Raw genomic sequence first — 20,830 nt, 5'->3', positions numbered from 1 at the left:
GAGGAGATCCCCCCTGGGTTAAGACAATGGGAGAAGGCTAGCTGCCAGAGAGTGGACAGTCCCAGCGGCAACAGCTGGCCCTCTGCAGGCTCTCACTGCGTGCCAGGCCGACCCAGGGGCCTGAACAATGAGCTCTCCCACCTCCCCCGCTCAGTGTCCCACCCAGAGGCACCGTGACCGTGCTCCCACCTACCATTGAGGACCTGAGGCCCTAGATACGTGCTGACCGAGGGCTACAGGGCCGGTGCATAGAGGACCCAGCTTTCTGGCAGAGGTATGTTGTCTCCCGGAGCCTGGGAGGCAGCCACTGCCCACCCCAGCGAGTACCAGGGCCCAATGTCACAGCAGTCAGCCCCGACACAACACCCACAATATTCAGTGCAGACCACCAGGCTTGCCTCTGAGAATACAGCGGAATCTTCTGGCAAGTCAGAGGGGGTGAAACGGTCTGCAGCATTCAAAAAAAGGTGTTTCTCTCCAATTTCCAAAAATAATTGGAAGCATCATTTTTAAGATTTTATCCCCTTAGCCTAAGACTCGAAAGCCAGTCCAGGATAAAACAGCGAGGCCAGAAGTTAGAGGCGCCCTACCTGGGAGATCACGCCTGAGGAAAGCTAGGGCAGAGAGGCACAGGTGGGCTTTGAGCTCCCTAGCAGCCAGAGCAAAAAGTCCAGGCCAGGGCTTCATGGCTCTGTCTGTGAGGAGGGCAGCAGGAGACCCTGCATCCCAGGAGGGGCTGCCCAGACACTCATCCAAGGGGCAATGAGCAGAGGTCCTGAGGTCTCCCAACACTCCCGGCCCCCACAGGTTTCTTGATGCAGGAAGTCTTCCACCCCTGAATGCCCTGCCCCCGCACTGAGTGGGTGGTCAGGAGACAACTTAGATGATCAACCTTGCTTCACATGAAAGAGTAGAGGTCCCGCTGTGGCCATTTCTGACCCAAGCTTCTCTCCAGGAACAGCGTACTTAATTGGAAGAGAAAATGCATGATTTAGCAAAAAAAAGTCAACCCAGGGGCCACACCCCAGGGCTCACACCTCCTGGCTGTGATGGACATGGGAGTCACCTCCCCAACATCCCTTCCAGTCCCCTCAAGCTGATTCAGGATACCGTTCCTGGCCTTATTCTTAGAATCCAGTCAGGGTAACCCCACCCACTGGTCATAGGGATTGGTTCAGGAAATACATGCCTAGGTCAGTGAGTACAGGATACTGTCTGATTTAGGACTAGACACGTGACCCTACTGGACCAATGGGCCATTCAGGGAGGCTTCTTGGGGCTTGAGATGGATCCATTCTTCCATGAGAGCTCTGGGAAGTCAGTGGCCTCTCTCCTTGTCAGTGGCCAGGGAGAATGAAAAGTCAGGATGCGCATCAGGCATGCTGTCATCATTAAGGAAGCTAGTCGGAGGGATAGACCCAATCTTGAGCTCCTGGATCAAACCTTACTTGAAGCTCAGCTTATTTCTGGATCTTCCAGTTACATGAACCATTCTTTTTAACTTTCTCCCATTTAAGCCTGTTGTAGCCAGGCCTTTCGTGGCTATAATGTGGAGTTCTAATAACATGCTGGCTTATGCTCTTGGGCACGTCCCTTCCCCTCTCTAGGCCCCAGGGCCCTCTTCCACCCACTGACCTCATGGAACTACAGGGCAGATAAAAAGATGCAGTAAGCATGAAAGGGCTTTGTGATCCTAGAGTCTTGTGGGGAAAGAGTCTTCCCTATAAATGGAAGGCTATTTATCAGACAATGAGTCTCTCTTCTTGCTCATTGTGCTCTGGCCTTGCACCCGCTGCTTCCAGTCCTGTGACCTTTGAAGCTTTATTTTTAATTGCTCAGCCTTTGCACAGTCTGTCCCCTCTGCCTGGAGCCCCCTCCCCAAAAGTTCAAGTGACGGGTCCTCCTCATTCTTCCAACCTCAGATGTCACCTCCTCCAAGAGGCCCTCATAACCACTTTGTTTGAAATAGGACGTGTCCTTACTCATTTGCTTCATAGTACTTACTGCTGTTTTTATTTTTTTAGTCATGTTTGTTTCTTTAGTAGGTTACTTATTTGGTTACTTATCTTTCTCCCCTTGGTCAGTACTTCTCAGACTAGAGGTGGTAAAGGGCCACATTTTTATTTCCAACATGTCATAGACAGATACTTCCATGTGTGCATGCTAAGTCGCTCAGTGGTGTCCGACTCTTTGCGACCCCATGGACTGTAGCCCACCATGCTCCTCTGTCGATGGGATTCTCCAGGCAAGAATACTAGAGTGGGTTGCCATGTTCTCCTCCAGGGGATCTTCTGGAACCAGGAATCAAACCCGCATCTCTTATGTCTCCTGCATTGGCAGGCAGGTTCTTTACCACTAGCGCCACCTGGGAAGCCCCAATACCTCCATGCTGCTGCTGCTAAGTCACTTCAGTCATGTCCGACCCTGTGCGACCCCATAGATGGCAGCCTACCAGGCTCCTCCGTCCCTGGAATTCTCCAGGCAAGAACACTGGAGTGGGTTGCCATTTCCTTCCCCAATGCATGAAAGTGAAAAGTGAAAGGGAAATTGCTCAGTCATGTCCAACTCTTTGTGACCCCATGAACTGCAGCCCACCAGGCTCCTCCGTCCATGGGATTTTCCAGGCAACAGTACTGGAGTGGGTTGCCATTGCCATAAACTACATTAAAAATACATTTCTAGAAAAATTTCTATTTAAGGAATATACTAAATATAAACTCCAAATTCTTATCACACTTTACAGTTATAAAGCTACTCTGGCACCTTATAAAAGTTTCTAAACAGTTCCTCCCCATGTATGCTGTTTTTGGGTGAATTGCAGGCTCGGTCCCCACAGCACAAGGGAGGCAGAGTTTAAACACTGGCTTCCCCTTCCTGGAGGCGGGCTGGCGTTGCGGCAGTCCCCATGCGGTCTCCCAGGGTTCCCAGAGGGGCTTCCATACACCTGCAGGCCTACCTAGCTTCACAGCACGCCCCCCCACTGGCTTCCTTCCCTTCTCTCTCTCACCTCCTCACTCCCCTACCTATGTTTCCAAGGGTCACCTCCCGCATCAGTCACCTGCACTCAAATCCACATTTAGGGCCTGCTTCTGGAGGAACCTGAACAATTAGTATTCAACACAGGGATATTGATAGAATCCCTTAACAGAATCATTTCTGTTACCCTGTCAGGATTCACACGCATGAAGATTGCGGTGTAACCACCGCACATGTCTATAAAACTGGAGAGATGGGACCACAAGTGGAAAGGAATCTGGAGCAGGGTCAGGGGTCTTGTGGGGTCACCACCAGAGAAGGGGGAAGTTAAAGACCCCTCTTGCAGAGGCTGAGCCCCTGTCCTCCAGAGCTGAGCATTTCTTGTCACTGGTTCTCCTGCACACCAAGCAAGACTTTGGAAAAACCATCTCTGCCCACCACCAGGAAGCTATAAATAACTCCCGGATTAGAAGAAAGGGATAAAAAAAAAAAAGCTCCGATTCCATCTGTACTTGAGTAAGAATGCGCCCTCCAGCCCCCTGCCTCCTGCACACCTCGGATCCAAGCCCCCAACAAGAGGAAAGCTGAGCCTTGGCCAGCAGGTGGGAGAAGAAGGTCACCAGGGTCCTGCGTCCAGCGGCTCTGCCCGCACCAGGAGTCCACGATAGACTGGCCTCTGCCAGGGCTTCTCACCTACAGAGGGAGACACCCAGGATGGAGGCCAGGTCACCAACGGCCTCAGCTGATCTCTCAGCCCCATAAGAGGGGTGGGGGTGGGAGTGGGGGGCAGGAGGACCCTCTTCTCTGCAGAGCCAGCACAGAGGGCTGGCAGGAAAGCAGCGGCCTGGGGACTGGGGACTGGGCTCCCCGTGTGATGCTTGTGTCCTGGCGCCTGTTTCCCCATCACATCCTCCCCACCCCCTCCTGCCCTGTGCTCCTTCCCTCCCATCTCTCCATCCGCGCCCCTCACCCGACCTTGATGCCCCTCTGTCCTGGAAGACAGGACCCCTGCTGAACTTGCAGTCACACGGGAACCAAATCGTAGGTGCTCCCGGGAGCACTGCGACCCAGGGTCCTCACCGGCAGCATGGGGGCGCTAATGCCCACCAAGAGGCTGTGACCAGGGTCCCAGAGGGCCACCCACCCACCCCCCACTATCCCAGGTCCTCTCCCCGCCACGAGGGCCACCCACCACCCCCCCCACTATCCCAAGTCCTCTCCCCGCCACGAGGGCCACCCACCTCCCCACTATCCCAGGTCCTCTCCCCCCGACAGCTGCTCCCGGCCTAGCCAGCCCATCAAGGCTGCCACTCTGACTTCCCGCCTTGATTCATTAGCCACTTGGGACAAAGTGGACATCCGACAACACCGCGGACCGGCCCCCGGGGCTCTGCTGGCACCAGACGCCCGCCCAGGTGTGTCTGGCAAAGAGCCTCGGGGCGGGAGAAGCAGAGGCACTGCACGCTTTATTGACAATCTCGGGACTGCGCTAGCCCAGCCGGGGGGCGCCCCCGCTGGGGGAAGCGGCCTCGGGCAAAGGGAAGGCGCTGCCCGCTGCGGCGGGCGCGGCAGCCAGCAGCACCAGGCCGGGCTGGGGGCCGGCTCCCGAGTGCGCGTAGCTCAGCGCCAGCTGCTCCAGGCGCCGCCTGCGCCGTGCTGTGCAGGGGCCGCAGCAGCGCGGGGGGCGGCGCGCCCGGGCCCCGCAGCAGGAAGTCGAAGCCCGTGCGGTCGTGCGGGTCGTAGAAGAGCGGCCCGCGAGCCGGGTCGGGCCCCGGCGGCCAGGCGAACGGGAAGGGCAGCGTGAAGTCCTCGGTGAGCACGCGGATGGCGAAGTCGTCCTCCTTGCCCAGCGCGCGGTAGGCGCGCCCGATGCCGTGGAAGTGCGCCTCCCACAGCTGCGCGTCCCCGCCGTAGATGTCCGGGAACGGGGGCTCCTGGGGCGCGGCGGGGCCTGCGGGCAGGGATCGCGGAGCGGCCAGAGATAAGCGACTCCCGCAGCCACCCCCTCTGAGCCAGAGAGGCCAAGGAGGCCACGTGGAGACAGAGAGGGGAGGGGTACCGGAGAGGGAGACTAATTTCCAGGGACAGCACTAAGGAGCTGTGAGCGGCAGAAAGGCCCGGAGGGGTGTGTTAGAATATAGCCACTACATACTATTTGGGCGGAAAGTTTCAGAAGGGGAGGAGTCTGGATAGCTTTGCGGGGACCTCGCAGAGCCTGCTGTGGACCTGGGGTCATCCCCAGAGAGCAGGGGTGACCTGATGACTCTCAGTGGAAAGTCCATCCTGGGCCTGGGCAGAGGATGGACCGCGGGGGAGGGGGACAGAGCCAGGTGAGGGTGAATTCGAAGGAGGACTCAGCAGGGCCAGCATGGAGGGGCCAGAGCCGGCCTTGTGTCAACAGATGGGGGGAGGGGGGAGCCCTGCCTGGGCACGGGGAATCTGGGACCCAGGGGGCTGACCAGCTTCACCAGGGAGAAGGATCTGGTTGGAAGCTGGGCTGGTGCTGTGTCCGTGGGACACCCACTTCCCCTTCACTCCAGGAGCACATTCCAGGAGAAATGGGGACATGGCTGATCGCTGACTCACACATGGATTCCCAGGAGGCGGGGGTCTGGTGAAATCCAGGGGTCCGCGCTCAGATATCACGTGTGTATGGACGCAGCACTGTGCCCCTGGGTGGGGGCCTCTGCACCCGTGAGGCCCATCCATCCATGGTCCCAGGAAGCAGCCCAAGCCGCCACTCCAAGCCCACACCTTCTATGAGCTGCTAGGAGAGACCCTTCCCCCTTGCCCCCTTCCTTCCTTCAGCAAAGTGCTTAGCTCTGGGGATACTGAACTCAACGATGCAACCATGGGCCCTCCCTGGGTATAGATAAGCCTCTGGGGACAGAGGACCACCTGGGCAGCTCCTTGGAGACAAGGCAGGACTCATGGGGAGGGCCTGGGAGGAGGGGATGGATGAGCCCATACAAGGCTCTGAGCGTGAGTTCTTAGGTCCTCCCCCCACACCCCTGTGAGGGGCAACAGCACTCAGCCTGTTTTCCTGGTGAGAATGCAGACCCAGAGAGGCCCGCCGTGAACTGATGGCCGCAGGAGCGCCCCCGTGCCCACCCTCCTGCTAGGGGCCCCTGGACGATGACTCTCCTCCCCTGGTAAGTACCCTGGGGCATCTGCTGTGCGCCAGGCTCCGCCACAGCTGTGTACCGCACACACTCGGCTTCTCCCAGGCCAGGGACAGGAGCCAGCAGACCTGGGTCAGAGGCGCTTCCTTCACCTGGGAGAGCGTGGTCTGGGTTCTGGATTCCCTGAGCCTCAGTTTCCCCATCTGAAAAATGGAAACAATTGAGCCTGTTCTGCCATCCTTGTGGATAAAGAGGTCATGAACCTTTGTGACCCTCTTTGTCAGGTCCTCCTGTGAACCGCTTTGTCAGTGGGAAGTGCCTTCCTAGCTCAGCACCAAAGCGGTTGCTTCCAGAATCACAGACCCAGGTGGACTGGCTCTGAGCAGGGTGTGAGGCCAGAGGGGCTGGCTCGGGGCCCACTGCACTCAGCACCTTGGACAGGTCCGAGGCAGCCTTGCAGGAGCCTCAGATTTGGATGGCAGAATGGCTGTGCCCCCACCCCGGGCAGCCTGTCCTGTCCACTGGGACACCTCCTCCCTGAAGGCCTCCAGGGTGAGTGGCCGGAGGCACAGCACTGCACTGGTGTCCACAGCACTGGCCCGGCCTCACACTTAGTACCAGCAGGCGGTGGGCTGTGCAGAGGCACTTTGGGGTGTTGCTGTGGGCCAGGGGTGAGAGTTGTGGAGAAGAGGGGAGGGCCCCCGGGGGGCAAGAGAGGACTGACCACCCCTGACTGGCAGTTAGCCAGGTGGGTCTGGTGGTTGCAGAGCAGACAGGTGAGGGGTAGGGGCCGCCACGCAGACCACAAGGCGGCCAGGGCAGCAATCCAGGGCAGAGGGGCTGGGGGCTCAGCGGAGAGAAGTGCTGCTTCTACATGTGTCTTGAGGATGGAGCTCACAGGCTCTGCCGATAGAGGGGCTTGTGGCGGAAGGGGAGGGGAGCAAAGGGAAGACTCGCAGTTTCTGGCCTGAGCCACTGAAGGAAAGGAAGCCCCATATACTGAGAAGAGCAACTTGGGGCTAGGGGCTCAAGAGTCTAATTCTGGACCGGTGATGCCTTCAGACAGGCCAGGGAAGAGGTGCAGAGGAGAGTTAGCTAGAGTCTTGGCTTGAGGTGGGGGGCTCCAGGCTGAAGACAGACAGACTCCTGGGAGATGGTGGCATTTAAAGCCACAGGGGATCCCCCGGTGGTCCAGTAGTTAGGACCCATGCTTTCACTGCCTCAGAACTGGACGTGATCATGAGACAGAGAGGGAAGAAGCCTGAGCAGCCGGCCTGGGCCCCCAGCTTCCCCAGGTCAGGGAGAGACGGTGGAGCAGCAGTGATGCGAGAGGAGAAGGGCAGGCTGGGGCTCTGGGAGTCAGCAGGGAGGGGGCCCTGGGCCCTGAGCTGCCCCTTCAAATACACTGCGTGTGTCTCTCAGTCGTGTCCGGCTCTGTGCCACCCCATGGACCGTAGCCCGCCAGGTTCCTCCGTCCATGGGATTCTACAGGCAAGAATACTGGAGTGGGTTGCCATGCCCTCCTCCAGGGGATCTTCACAATCCAGAGATCAAACCCACGTCTCCTATGTCTCCTGCATTGGCAGGCGGGTTCTTTACCACTAGCACCACCTGGGAAGCCCCTGAGCTGCTGATGGGTCATGTCAAAGGGCACCTGAGAACTGACCTCAGGTTCAGCAGCGTGGAGGTCACCCCTGACCCTGACCAGAGCTGCTGTGGCCAAGTCCAGGAATGAGGGGCTGGGTCCACTGCATTCCAGAGCAAATGGGAGGGAAAGACTGGGAGGCAGCACGTACGTATAAATAACCTTTTCCAGGAGTTTTGCTAAAAATGGGGAGCAGAGAAATAGGGCGGTAGCTACAAGGGAAGTGGGGTCAGGAGACAGGATGTGTAGCTGCATGATTTTATGTCGATGAGAAAGATCTCGTAAAGAGAAAATGTCAGAATGCGGGAGAGGAGGGTGGAGAGGTGCTGGAGTGATGGCCGTGGGCAGGCGAGGCTGGGAGGGGGTGGTTCGTGCAGGAGCAGGCGGGGGAGCACGGGGCCCGCGGGCCCAGGTGCAGTGGGCGGCTGCCGTGCCCGGAGCCTGTGGGGGTCCTCTCTCTCCGTGAGAGCGGGAGCAAGGCCAGCAGCTGAGCGTGAAGAGGGAGAGGGGGGTGGGCGCTGGGAGCGGGGGTGCGAGACAGTTGCTGGGAGAGAGGAGGGGCTGGGCAGGAGGAGGGATGCAGTGGGACCCTGGCACGAAGCCCCCCCTGCAGCTCGCCGCCAGGAATGTAACGGGAGCATTAGCCTGGGTGAGTTGATCCCCAGCTCCGCTCAAGCTCAGCTGTGCGGGTGCCCGCGAGGAGTAGGCAGAGAGCTGGGGCGGGGGGGTGCCATCAGATGGGAGAGGGCACAGGGCAGGAGGGTGTGGGGAGGGTGTGATGATCACTGCAGAGCTGGATGGGGGCGTGAGGGGGTGGGACCGGGGGGAGGAGGCAGGGAACAGGCTGCAAACAGTGGGCTATGGTTCTGCCCACGGGGTGCTGGAGTCCTGGTCCCCAGATTGGGGTCAGCGCCGGGCTGCAGTTTGGATGCTGGCGAGACACGACTACTGCAGGGGTGGCTGGGGGACACGTTTCAGAGAGGTGTCTGGGGGACTGAGGGGAAGGAGAAGGAGAGATCGCCCATGTCATGGCAGCACAGGTGGAGAGAGGGTCAGTGTCCAGGCCCCAAAATCCACGGGGCGGGGAGGGTAAGAGCCCGCCCAGTACGCGCAGTGGGTGTGCACCTCCTTTTGTTGTTGTTGCTGACCACGTGGCACGTGGGGTCTAGTTCCCTGACCAGGGATAGAACCCACGCCCCCTGCATTGGTAGTGCGGACTCTTAACCACTGGTCCACCAGGGAAGTCCAAGAGTCTACTTCTGAGGAGCTGGGACTAGCCCTGGGCTTTTACAGAGGTGGGGGGAGGGGGCCGGAGAAGGAACTGGAAGGGCTTTGAGGAGTAAGGAGGACCCTGGCCCACTTCCCATCTCAGGGTCCATGGGCTGCAGGACCCTGGGGAGGGCTACAGGACAACAGGAAGAACTGTCAGGGGATGGGGTGCTCGCCCCCACCCTGCCCTGCCCTGCTGTGTGACCCTGGGAAACCCCCCCCCAGGAAGAGGTGGGGGCACTGCCTTCTCTCCCACGTCCTCAGAGCCCAGCTGCCATGAGCACCCCCTTCTCCTCCACCCCGAACCCCTCCGCGTGTCTCACCTGGAGTGGCTACAGGACACGGGGGCAGACCTGCCGGGCTGGGGTCCCCGGAACAGGGGGAAGCCATGTCAGCAGCCTGGGGTCAGGCTTGTTTACCCGGCTGCCCAGGAGACTGGGGGAGGGGCCTTCTGGGGAGGAGAGAACCTTGAATTTAAAGGGACCCCACCCAGAAGTGCCCTGGGGCTGGGAGGGGAGGGTCAGCAGGCACAGGGGCCTCTCCCCTGACCCCCCATGGCTCACCTGGCCCTTCTCAGGACCCGTGGGGATCCCACCCTGGTGCTCGGAGACCTCCGTCCTCACCCCAGTGACCCTCCCAGGTTAATCCCTCCCTGCTGGCTCTGAACCTTGGATCCCGGCAAAGGGCTGGACAGCCTCCAGCTCTCCTCTGGAAGCCCTGGGGAGCATGTTTTAGCTCCACCAACAAAACGACGGGGGCAGCACAGGATACAGAGAATCCCCCTGTGCTCCTCAAGCTGGCAAAAGAGGAGCGCACGGCTCCCTCCTGTTTACCCCCGTGTGAGCCCACAGCACAGCTCCTGACCCACGATGGCCAGGTGCTCTGGGCACAGGCATGTGGGGACCGCCTCCTCCATCAGGGAGACCCGGTCCCGAGTGCCGGGGGCGATCCTGAGAAGCGGTGATCCAGAGCCCAGGTGGCTAGTGGTAAAGAGGTAAAGAGTGGTAAAGAGTCCTCCTGCCAATGCAGGGGACTCAAGAGACGAGGGCTGGATCCCTGGGTTGGGAAGATCCCCTGCAGCAGGAACTGGCAACCCACTCCAGTATTCTTGCCTGGGAAATCCCATGGAAAGAGGAGCCTGGCGGGCTACAGTCCATGAGGTCACAAAGAGTCGGACACAGCTGAGCACACACACATCGCCCTGCCTGGCACGCACCGCATCCCACCCACCAGTGCGTCCGGAGCCCCTGGCCAGGAAGGCGTGGAGTGGGATGTGGGGGAGGCCAGGAAGGCTGAGGGCCTGGCCCTCGTGGGACTGGTGGGCGGGAGCACGGCCAGCCCTTGGGCCTCAAAGGCAGCCGAGGGATGCCTGTGTCTCTCGGACCGGCCCGCTTCCCAAGGCCCTGTGCTGCAGCCACACAGGCCACCAGACGCCAGCTCTCAGGGCGGACGTCGTACCAGCTCAGCCCAGCCCGGCGACCCTGGGCGGCCGCTTGCTATCCGCATGGTGGGGACAACGCAGGAGAAAAACCTGACATGACATTCTACAAATGGCCACTGAACACCGTGGACAAGACAGGTCTGTTAATAGCCACTCAAGGCCTGCGTAATAGGGTAACCGCCAAACCGTGGTAACAAAGAGCAACCTCAGTAAGGTGGTGCCTCCAACGGTCCAGGCCCACCTGCAGCCATCCAGCTGTCCAGGGCTCCAGGGCAGGCCCGGCTCCTTCTGGCTGTGGCCCCACCCCTTGAGGGCGTGGTCTCATCCACTGTCCTTCCCATCTCCTTCTCAACCAGGAAGAGGATGGGGGACCCTCTCTGGCCAGCAGTTTCCCTGGTGGTTCAGCTGGTAAAGATTCCTCCTTCAACGCAGGAGACCCCGGTTCGATTCCTGGGTCAGGAAGATCCCCTGGAGAAGGGATAGGCTACCTACTCCCGTAGCCTTGGGCTTCCCTGGTAGCTCAGATGCAGTGCAGGAGACCTGGGTTTGATCCCTGGGTCAGGAAGATCCCATGGAGGAGGGCATGGCAACCCACTCCAGTATTCTTGCCTGGAGAAGCCCATAGACAGAGGAACCTGGTGGGCTGCAGGCAGAACCTGGCAACCATGGGGTCGCAAACAGTCGGACACGACTAAGCGACTAAGAACAGAAATTGTACACTTCATTTCTCAAATGCCAGGGCTGGAATTAAGTCAGCTGGTTGCTCTTGGCTGCAAGGGAGGCTGGGGAATGTAGTTGCAGCTGGGCAGCCAGGATTTGAAGGGACAGCTGCTGGCTGGCCTGCCCCCACATTTAGGACAGACCCAGTGTGCAGTAGTCCGGTCTCCCCCCGAACCACGTTGTATTGTTTCCTAGCGCTGCTGTGACAATCACCAGAATGTCGGTGGTTTAAGACAGCATCACTAGGATGCAGTCAAGGGCCGTGCTAACCCCACGGCTCCCAGGAGAACCAGCTCCTCCCTCTCCCTGCTCCTGGGGGCTGCCAGCATCCCTTGGCACCCACCCCCCCCAACCCCCACGCCCACCTCTGTGGGCACATGGCCTCCTCCTCTTCTGTCTGATAAAACTCCCCCACCCCTCTCCATAAGGATGCAAATGGTTGCTTTAAGGGACCACCCAGATAATCCGGATAATCTCCCCATCGGAAGATTCTTAACTTAATCACAGCCACAAAGCCCTTTTTTTTGGCCTTATAAGGTAACAATTACAGGTTCCAAGGATTGGAACATAGCTCTCTTTGGGAGGCTGTTATTCAGCCCCTCTCCTGGCCCTAAGGAACGATTTGAGGACAGGACTTGACCCCAGGGCACATGGTAGGGACAGAGAGAGGCGGGTGATTCAGGTTAAGTGGTCATCTCCGGGAGCCGCTGGGGCTCAGCGCCCCCACCCAGGCCATCCTGTCTGAAGGTGAGGGCCTAGTCACCCACCCACCCTATCAGTCATGAGTTAAGCACTGCTGCCTGGAGAGGTGATGCCCTGAATCTCCCACCAGCGGCCAGAGAACCCTTCAGACAAAGAAACACAGGGGCTGGCACGGAGCCCCTGGGACAGGAAGCGCCCGGGGCGTGGGAATGGGGCAGACCCATAGTTCCCCAGTCCCCACCTCAGGGAGCGCACAGCCTGACTGCACAGAGGGTAGAGGCCAAGCCCATGAAACAGACACCCGTGGGGATGAGGATGGGAGAGGAAACTCTCAGGGACCCGTGGGGTGGCGGCAGCAGGGGTAACCCCCGGAGACCATCCCGTGTCAAGGTCAGCCTCTTGGAGAAATGACACTAACGCTGAGAGTCAAGATGGGATGTCACGTGGAGGGAGGGAAGGAGGGCCCGAGGACGGGCCCTTACAGACACCCTGTGGCGGCCGCGAGCTCGGCACCCGGGGATGAGCAGCCGCCCAGAGGGGCCGGGCAGCGGCTGAGCAGGGAGTCAAGGGAGGGGCACCGAGGAACTGGGGGCCTTCTGCAGCCTGGGGTCCCGACCCCAGCGTTTCCACCTCCTCCATCTCCGCGGTCACCTCCCTTCTCAGCAGCTCACCCCCCGCCCCTGGCCCCCCACTGCACAGAGGGAAGGGCAGAGCGAGGGGGCCAAGCTGAGCGTGGCGTGGGCACAGGCTGCGGGCCGCGGGCAGGGCACCCGCCGAGGAGGAGGGGCGGGTAGGCCCCCACAGCCCAGGCTCCCCACGTAATCCCCTCCTGGCGCTGCACCGCCTCTTGGTTATTTTTAAAATCTCATTTTCAGAAAGTGGAGAAGAAAACCTCTTTCTTTGGCCTTTTTCCCCTGTTTTTTCCTGTGAAAGATTAGGAGAGGGGTGTGGAGGGAGGAGGGAGCCTGGAAGAGCGGGAGGCACCTCTGGCAGCGCGCCTGCTTGGGGGCCAGGGCCTCCACTGACTGCCGCCCCCACCCCGGCGGCCCTGGAGACACGAGGCAGGACCCCTCCTTGGACAGCCAGGTCTCAGCTGCTGCTTTCGCCCGGCGGGCGCGTTGTCGGCACCAGCTTTACGCTGGAGCATGGCAAGGTGGGGGTTCCGGGTGTCCACCCTCATGGGGTGCAGGGCCTGTGGGGAGAGAGGGCCAACAGAGATCCGCCCCCGGGCTGGGAGGCTGGGAAAGGGGCAGGAACTGCCTGGAGGAGGGCCCAGCAGAGGGCAGGGAGGGTTCTAGAGGCGAGGACTGCACGCGTGGGCAGAGCCCAGTGAGCCTGGGTGGCTGGCGGGACATGGACTGACCTCAGGGGCCAGGGAGCCCCAGGGCCCATCAGGCAGATGCCCTCACTGCTCCCCGACAGGACACTCCGCAGGGGAGGACTTCTCTGAGCCAGGAAGGCCTGGAGCCTGGGACTGGACTCCCAGCTCTGCTCCTGAGGCTGGGCCGGCTGTCTGCCAGCCTGCTAAGTCACTCCCAGTTCTAACCCTATGGACTGTAACCCGCCAGGCTCCTCTGTCCATGGGATTCTCCAGGCAAGGAGACCGGAGTGGGTTGCCATTTCCTCCTCCAGGGGATCTTCCCGACCCAGGAATCGAACCCGCATCTCCTGCATTGCAGGTGGATTCTTTACCACTGAGTCACCTGGGAAGCCCGTGGGCCTGCTGCAGTCAATGTCTTAAATACCTCGGGAGGGTGTCAGGTGGTCTGATGGAGCCACTGTGCTCCTGGGAGCCCATCCTCAGGGGGGAGAATTTGTCTGCCGGTCACCTCCCGTCAGAACCCCAGCCTGCACCACCCCACCTCCCAGAACTCAGAGTTCCTGTTGAACCAACCTCTGCAGGGAGAATAAATGCTCTGGGAGCCCAGAGAAGTCAGGAGTGGTGTCTCAGGGGAGGTGACTTGGGCTGGGGTCCCCAAGGGTGAATAAGAGATTGCGGGATTTTCTTTAGGAAAGCAGGGGTGTGGAGGGGAGGGAGTAACACCAGGTGAAGACCAGACTCATACACGTGCGGTTATGGCTGCAGGTGCAGGGATGGGCCATGCAGGGGGAGAGACCCGGCTCAGCTCTTAATGCAGTGGGGATTTACAGCCAAGGAGCAGGGCGGAGGGGGTGGAGGGGGGGGTCAGTGGATGCAAAATAACTAGCAGGAGGTATCAGGGGTAGGGAGAGTCTAGCTAGATCCACCTACCAGGGTTCTCGCTGGAGGCAGGCCGGGTGCTCACACCTCACCTAGGAGCGAGCAGAGGATGAGGACCCCATCAGAGGCAGGGGGTGCGGGGCAGGGGACACGGAAGAGGAGCTGTTCTTGCTAGAACTGCACTTTATGAGGAAGAGCAAGGATGGGCCCAGGAGAAGGTTCCGGAGCCCGGCTGAAGTTTGGTCCAGCAAAGACTCTTTGTCAAGGGCATCCCAAGAGGAAGGCATTGCAGAGCCTCAGAGGGCTGGGGTGGGCATGGAGGCGGGCAGAGAGAAGCGGCCTGGGTAGCAGGGCAGGGGCTGGGCGGCTGGGCCCTGGGTCAGGCCCGTCCTCTCTGGGGCAGTAGCAGCAGCCTCCTCCCCTAAGGGTCCAGGCTGGAGCCCGAGCCGGGGTGTGCCAGGGGCCTGGGCGGTGGGGTGCCGAGGCCCCCTGCCCCCGACCTGCCGTCTGCGCTCAGGAGGGCTGTGGCCCGAGCAGGCCCGGATCTGCGGGAACGCCCCGCCGGCCCGCCCCTCGGGTCCCCCGCCTCGAGTCCTGCCTGGACCCGCAGCGCCATCTGCCGGCGGGACGGGAAGGCTCGGGCGGAACTGACCCGAGGCCCCTGGGGAGGGACGGGTACCTTGCAGAGGCGGGTGCGCGATGGTCCACAGGCTTCATGCTCACCCTGGAGCGAGCTATGAGGGCCTGGTTTTGAAGCTGGCTCCACCGTTGGCCGCTGTGTGACCTCCAGCCAGTTCCTGACCTTCTCTGAGCATCATCCCACTCGCAGGGAGGTGAGCACACCCAGCCTCCAGGTTACTGTGAAAAGTGGCCATGAGGCTGGGAGCCCACACGTGACAGAGGTGGTCCCCCCTGGTGCTGAAGGTGCTCCCCAGTTCCTGAGAGGATCATGGGGGGAGCAGGCAGGCGGCATGGCCCAGCCGGGGACCTGCAGCCCTGATATCTCACCGTTTTCAAACGTGGTGAAGGGTAGCACGAGATGGACAATGATCAGACCCCAGGTCTCAGTGTCTCCTAGGGCTGACACCTGTCCCCAGAGGAGGCTCATCCACTGCCACCCTAACATCCAGCCCCCCTTGGACCCTGCAGGAACAGGAGTGCCCCCTACCCCAAGCAGCTCATCCATTGTCCATCTGGGGCTTGCTGGAAAGCTCTTCTGTGGAAAACCTGCCTCCCTGTAATCCAGGTACATTCCAAGAGCCCAGAAGGCCCACGGGGAAGTTCTGGGGCCAGGACCCAGGAACCGACCCCCACCCCGGCTCATCCCCTTGGGGGCCAGCCTCTCTCTGTACCCTGCTTTCTCCTCCCTTCTGCCTGGAGCCCTGAGGAGGGGTGGGCAGCTATAGAGAACCCCAACCCAGTGCTTCCTTCTTGGCCCCAATTCCAAATTCCTAAGGGGAGGAACTGGTTGGCCCACCTTGCCCGGTCAGCCTGGTCGATGTCCAACAATGGCTCACCAAAAAAGAAAGAAACCAAAGGCCCTGACTTGCAGCATTGCCCACGACCGTGGTATAAAGGCTCCCACCATAGCTGGTACCCTGCTGCCTCTGTGATGGATGGCACACAGAGTCTGGCGGAGATGCGCGGTACCGTCCCGTATACAGACAGAGACACATAGATAACCTCTAGGACACGGGTGACAGTACAATACAGGCAACAAGCACTAAGTGATGAGCTTGGGGCACTTATTACCTCTGTTTTTATTAGCGTCCCTTCCATTGTAGGCTTCTGTGGTGGTATTTAACAAGTAACCCTCAACATTGCTGATCATTTAAAGCACTAATCACACAAGTCTGTAGGCCACCAGACAGAGTGGCTATAGGGGGGCACACCCTGGAGGCATGGGGGCCCAGCCCTGAGAAGGGTCACTGCCAACACCTGTTCTGGGAGCTTTGTGGGATCCTCCTTCATGATTCATGGATTCACGGACCCAGTTTTCAACAGTCCCTTTCACAGTGCTGAAGGATGGGAGAGGGCAACCTGGGCTACGAAAAGGACTGCCCCACACGCCCCCGTCAGAGTGAGCTGAGCCGAAGGCTTGGGGAAAACCCCGTCCCCCAGCTGCCTGGATGAGAGGACCCTGCCCGCTCCTCACTCCAAGCCTCAGGCTCCTCCCCGCACAGGGTCAAACCCAGGAGCCCCATCTCGTGAAACATCCTGAAGTTCAGCTGCAGTTAGCCGTGGTGCGGCTGCCCACCAAATCAGACAGCTGTGCTGCGCGGGGCACCCGTCTCTTACCAAGCCCCTTTCAGGGAAAAGTGATTTAAGTCTCAGAACCAGCTGGGGAAGGGGCATCATCAGCCCGTGTTTCTAAAGAGGTCACAGCCTCAGAAAGGTCACCTGCCCGGCAGAGCCAGGGCGGCGGGGCTGACCCCCAGAGCAGCTGCAATGCCCCCAAGGCCTCGGCGGTAGGCGGTTGCTGTCTGTTGACTGTCTGGCTTCCTGAACGCGGCCAGGGTCCCACATGTGCGTCTCCAGGACACAGGGGCTACGGGCACAGCACGGCTGCGAGGGCTGCTCGAGATCAGGGCCGGCTGGGCACGGGGGGCCTGGCCCCGGAGCGCGCCGGCCCGCCAGCAGGCCCGACACCAGCCACTAGCCTGGGGCCTCCTCGCCGGTGGCCCCTCCACATGGGAGGGCCCTGGGGCCTCTGGCGAGGAGTCTGCTGACAAGGGTGCCTGCTGGGAGCCCTGGTCTGGCTTCAGGACCCAGCTCCCCTGTAGCCATGCAATTGGACCGGGGACCACGAGCAGGAAGCCGCCGCGGACCCGCCCGGAGGGCTTCTGCTGGGAGGCCATTCAGTCCCAGCTCTGCCTCCTTCTGGCATGGAGCACACAGGAAGTCAGCCGTCACTGGAACAAACAACCGCAGACTCGGGGACTTAAGACTCCACGTGTTTCCTGCCTCGCAGCCGCTTGGGTCAGGAATCCAGGCGGGCTTTAGCTGGGCCTCCTGCCTCGGGGGGTCTCCAGGGTTACACAGGGTGTCAGGCGGGTCCACAGGTGTCTGGAAGGAGACAGCTGAGAACCAGAGGTGGAGGGACATGCTGAGGGCATAGGTGTACACACGCGCGCACACACACTCACACGCGGGCTGTGCCCAGGACACAGTGTTTGATCCCACAGCCCTGTCCTTACCAAGGTTCCATGGTGCTGCAAGCATTGTGACCTCAGGGGTGAGCTCAGGGATGGCTGGGGCGGGGCAGGGGGAGCCCAGAGATAGAGCTGCTCGGCCAGGCGCAAGGAGAGAGTGAGCAGCACCTCCAGACTGTGCCCCAATATGGATGCGCAGCATTCAGAAAAGCCACACAGCCACGCCAGCACGAACAGGACCTCCTCAGCCAGGTCCCAGAGCTCCAGGTCAGCCCAGCGCCGGGCAGGGGCCCCCCGTAGGGCAGGGCAGCAAGGGGCGGGCCCCCAGGGCCTGGGCCCAGGACAGAGGGGTCCTGCTGCAGCATGCCGGCAGCTGCCTGGAGTGCAGGAGTTGGGGGTGGACTCCCATCTGGCAGCCCTCAGGGTGTTGGAGAGGAGGCTGGGGGGCAGCAGGGCGGGACGATGGGGTGCAGGGAGGGGGGCTCGAGTCCAGCATGGCCTTTGCCGTCACACCGCCTGGTGGCTGCTAATGCTTGTGGAGACCAGCGGTGTGAGATCAAGTGGATGGATGGACAGACAGTGGGCATGCTGTCCCTCTGCTGCCCGGAACCTCAACCTCGTCGAGAGGGTACAGCAGCCTGTTTCCTGAGAGACGTGAGGGATGTGCACAAAAGGAAGGTCCTCTGTGGCCTTCAGTCCGGGGGGTCCCCACACCCCAGGTGGGCGCAAGGACACTCCGTCTCCTGAGTCCAGCGGCAGGTAGAAGGCTGGCGGGTGGGCTCCCTCTCCGGGTCCCCAGCCCCCCCAGGCCCACAGTGTGCCGCGTGGGGACTGGGGCAGGTCGGCTCTCCAGGCTGTCCCTGGGGGGCTCCCGGACGGGGTCCTCGCCTGTGCTTCCATGGTCATGTCTGTCCCCGAGGGAGCTGCCCGGCCCACCTCGGAATGCAGCTCTGCTGTTCTGTGCTGTCACTTCTGCCTGCGTGCTCAGGACGGTCTCCCCTCTGCCACATCCCGCCTCACGTCTAGGGCGAGAAACGCTCATCCTGCAGCTGTCTGCTAACTGCCTTCCTATTCTCCTGTCTTTCAAAATACATTCAATCCTGGTCACCACGGGACTGGGAGGCAGGTTTGGGGTGAGACACAGATCAAGGCCCCTCCAGGGTGCAGGAGGGGCCAGGCTCGGTGTGAAAAGCTGAGCCCTCCAGGAGCTGCACGAGAGTAGCTGGTTTTCTGAGAGGCCATAGGAAGGAGGGGGCTTCCCAGGTGGCCCTGGTGGGTAAAGACTCACCTGCCGATGGGGGAGACTTAAGAGATTCAGGTTCGATCCCTGGGTCAGGAAGATCTCTGGGGCGCGGCAACCCACTCCAGTATTCTTGCCTGCAGAATCCCATGGACAGAGGACCCTGGAGGGCTACAGTCCATAGAGTCACAGAGAGTCAGACACAACTAAGAGTGTGAGCACGCACGTAGGAAGGGGGGCCTACCAGGAGGGGCGGTGTGTACTGAGCCCCAGTGGTCACATCCCTGGGATGCAAGCTTTGGAGTCAGAGCCAGTCTGAATGGATGCTGTCCTGCAGAGGTTGGGTGTCTGGGACGGGTCGCTGAACCTCTGTGTCTCAGCACCTTGTGGGGTTGGTATGAGGACAGGGCAGACCGGATCAAGCTCCTGACACAAACCAGTCCTCGTTGGCAGTGGTGGGGGCGCTGGTGAGGTGTGTGGTGGGCAAAGTATAGCCCGGGAAAATCCCCTGCTGACCACACAGTCACTGGTCCCCAGAGAGGCAGCTGGTGGGGAGGGGCAGAGGGTCCTCAGGCTGGACATGGCCAGGGAAGGGGAAGGCCCCCACACTCCAGGCAGGAAGGCCAGCTGGGAGGGGAGCTGAAGGTAGCAGCTCCAGGTGGACGGGAGGATGGTCCCACTGTCCAAGGCTGACCTTGGCTTCTCCCAGGAGCACGCCCTCAGCAGCATCCACTCACTCAGTCAGTCACTGAGTCTTCGCCCAGGGCCTTCACTGGGACACCCAGAGACAGCCACCACATCCCCAGGGGAACTGGGAAGGAAAAGGCCCAGGGGTTGGTCAGTGGAGCCACTGGAGTTCCTGAGAGTTCAGAGGGAGCCAAGGAGGGCCATTAGTCATCAGGGAGCTGGGGGACACACCCCCTACCCTAGGATGTGCTGACCATGGCGAGCAGGCTGAAGGTGGCCCCCGCAAGGGGTCAAGGAGGACGGGGCGGGAGGTCACACGCTCTGGGCAGACAGGAGAGCAGAGGCCCAAGGTCAGCCGGAAGGTCTCAGGCAGCTGATCTAGTGTGGAGGCTGTAGAGGTCAGACTGCCAGGATCCCAGTGAGCTGAAAGGGCTGTCCCAGGGCTGGACCCTGAAGAGCCCGGCGGGGCTGATGGCTGCTCTGGACACGTCACTCCACTGTTCTTTCCACAAACATTTGCTGAGTCCCTGCCAGGAGTAACAGGCACAGTTCCAGGTGTTGGGGACACAGCTAGAAACAAGACATGAAGAGCCCTGTCTCCTGGCTTACATTCTGGTGGGAGAGACAGCTGATAAACAATAGACACGGTCCAGAGAATTATGCAGTGCTACAAGGTGGGAAGGGATGTGGGAGGAAATCAACAGGTTTAGGGAGTGGAGAGTGTGGGTCGAGGGTCAGATTTTAAAGACGTTCATCAAGAAAAATACAACTGAGCAAAGAAGTGAAGGGGGGCGGTGGTGAGGGGCTGAGCTGAGCAGAGCTCTGGAGGGATGATGCTCACCAAACTGGAACAGCCAGTGCAAAGTCCTGAGGTAGAAGTGTGCCCAGCGGGTTCAGGAGCAGCGGGAGCCCTCTGCACCTGGAGTGGGTGGAGTGAGCAAGAATAAGCCAGAGAAAGGGGCTTCCATGGTGGTCCAGAAGTTAAGACTCTGAGCTTCCACTGCAGGGGGCATGGGTTCCATCGCTGGTTGAGGAAATAAGATCTTGAATGCCCCAAGGATCCTGCGTGCCATGAGGCATGGCCAAAAAGTAAAAAAAATAAATAAATATTTCAGAAAAAAGAAATAGTAGAAGGAAATGAGATGGGGGGATCATTTTTGTTCTTATTTCTTTTGTTTTTGGTTTATTTGGTTTTATTTTAGCTATGTTGTTGTTCAGTAGCTAAAGTATTTCTTTTTTTGTTTACATGCAGTAAAATTCACCCTTTTCAATGTCCAGTTCTACAAGTTTTTTCTTTTTAATTAATTTTTTTTTCGGCCATACCACACAGCATGTGGGATCTTTGTTCCCTGACTAGGGATTGAACCTGTGCCCCCTGCAGTGGAAGCTCCAAGTCCCAACTGCTGGACAGCCAGGGAAGCCCCAGTTCCAGATTGGGACTCATACAGTGTATCCACTACCACACACAAGCTCTGAAACTGTTCCATCTCCCCCTGCAAATTCCCCGTGCCCCTTTTCGTAATCAATCCTCCAGCAACCCCGCTATCCCCAGAAACCACTGGTCTGTTTTCTGTCTGTATAGTTTTACCTTTTCAGAATGTCACAAAAATGGGACAAGGCAGCACGTAGCTTTGGGGGTCTGGTTCTTTTCACACAGCCTGATGCACTTAAGCCTC

General features: G+C 59.9%; 2 protein-coding genes across 2 annotated transcripts in view; one reads left to right on the top strand and one right to left on the bottom strand.

Annotated features, from left to right (window-relative positions):
- Positions 1–4,442: 4,442 nt before the first annotated feature.
- LOC122451493 lies at positions 4,443–9,416 on the bottom strand. The gene is made up of 3 exons (XM_043484466.1): positions 9,336–9,416; positions 6,137–6,301; positions 4,443–4,927 (listed from the first exon to the last, which is right to left on the bottom strand). Exons 1-3 carry the CDS (start codon positions 9,400–9,402, stop codon positions 4,443–4,445), a joined length of 717 nt encoding a protein of 238 aa, XP_043340401.1. The 5' UTR covers positions 9,403–9,416.
- A 7,998-nt stretch (positions 9,417–17,414) lies between these two features.
- The window catches only part of LOC122451041 (maestro heat-like repeat family member 5), a 57,354-nt gene continuing 53,938 nt past the window's right edge, over positions 17,415–20,830 (top strand). The window contains 1 exon segment of the mRNA XM_043483510.1: positions 17,415–17,494. Coding sequence (XP_043339445.1) covers positions 17,415–17,494 — 80 coding nt within the window.

This window comes from Cervus canadensis, chromosome 12 (assembly GCF_019320065.1).
Source record: "Cervus canadensis isolate Bull #8, Minnesota chromosome 12, ASM1932006v1, whole genome shotgun sequence".
Lineage (NCBI taxonomy): Eukaryota > Metazoa > Chordata > Mammalia > Artiodactyla > Cervidae > Cervus > Cervus canadensis.
This window is presented reverse-complemented; position numbering and strand designations above follow the sequence as displayed.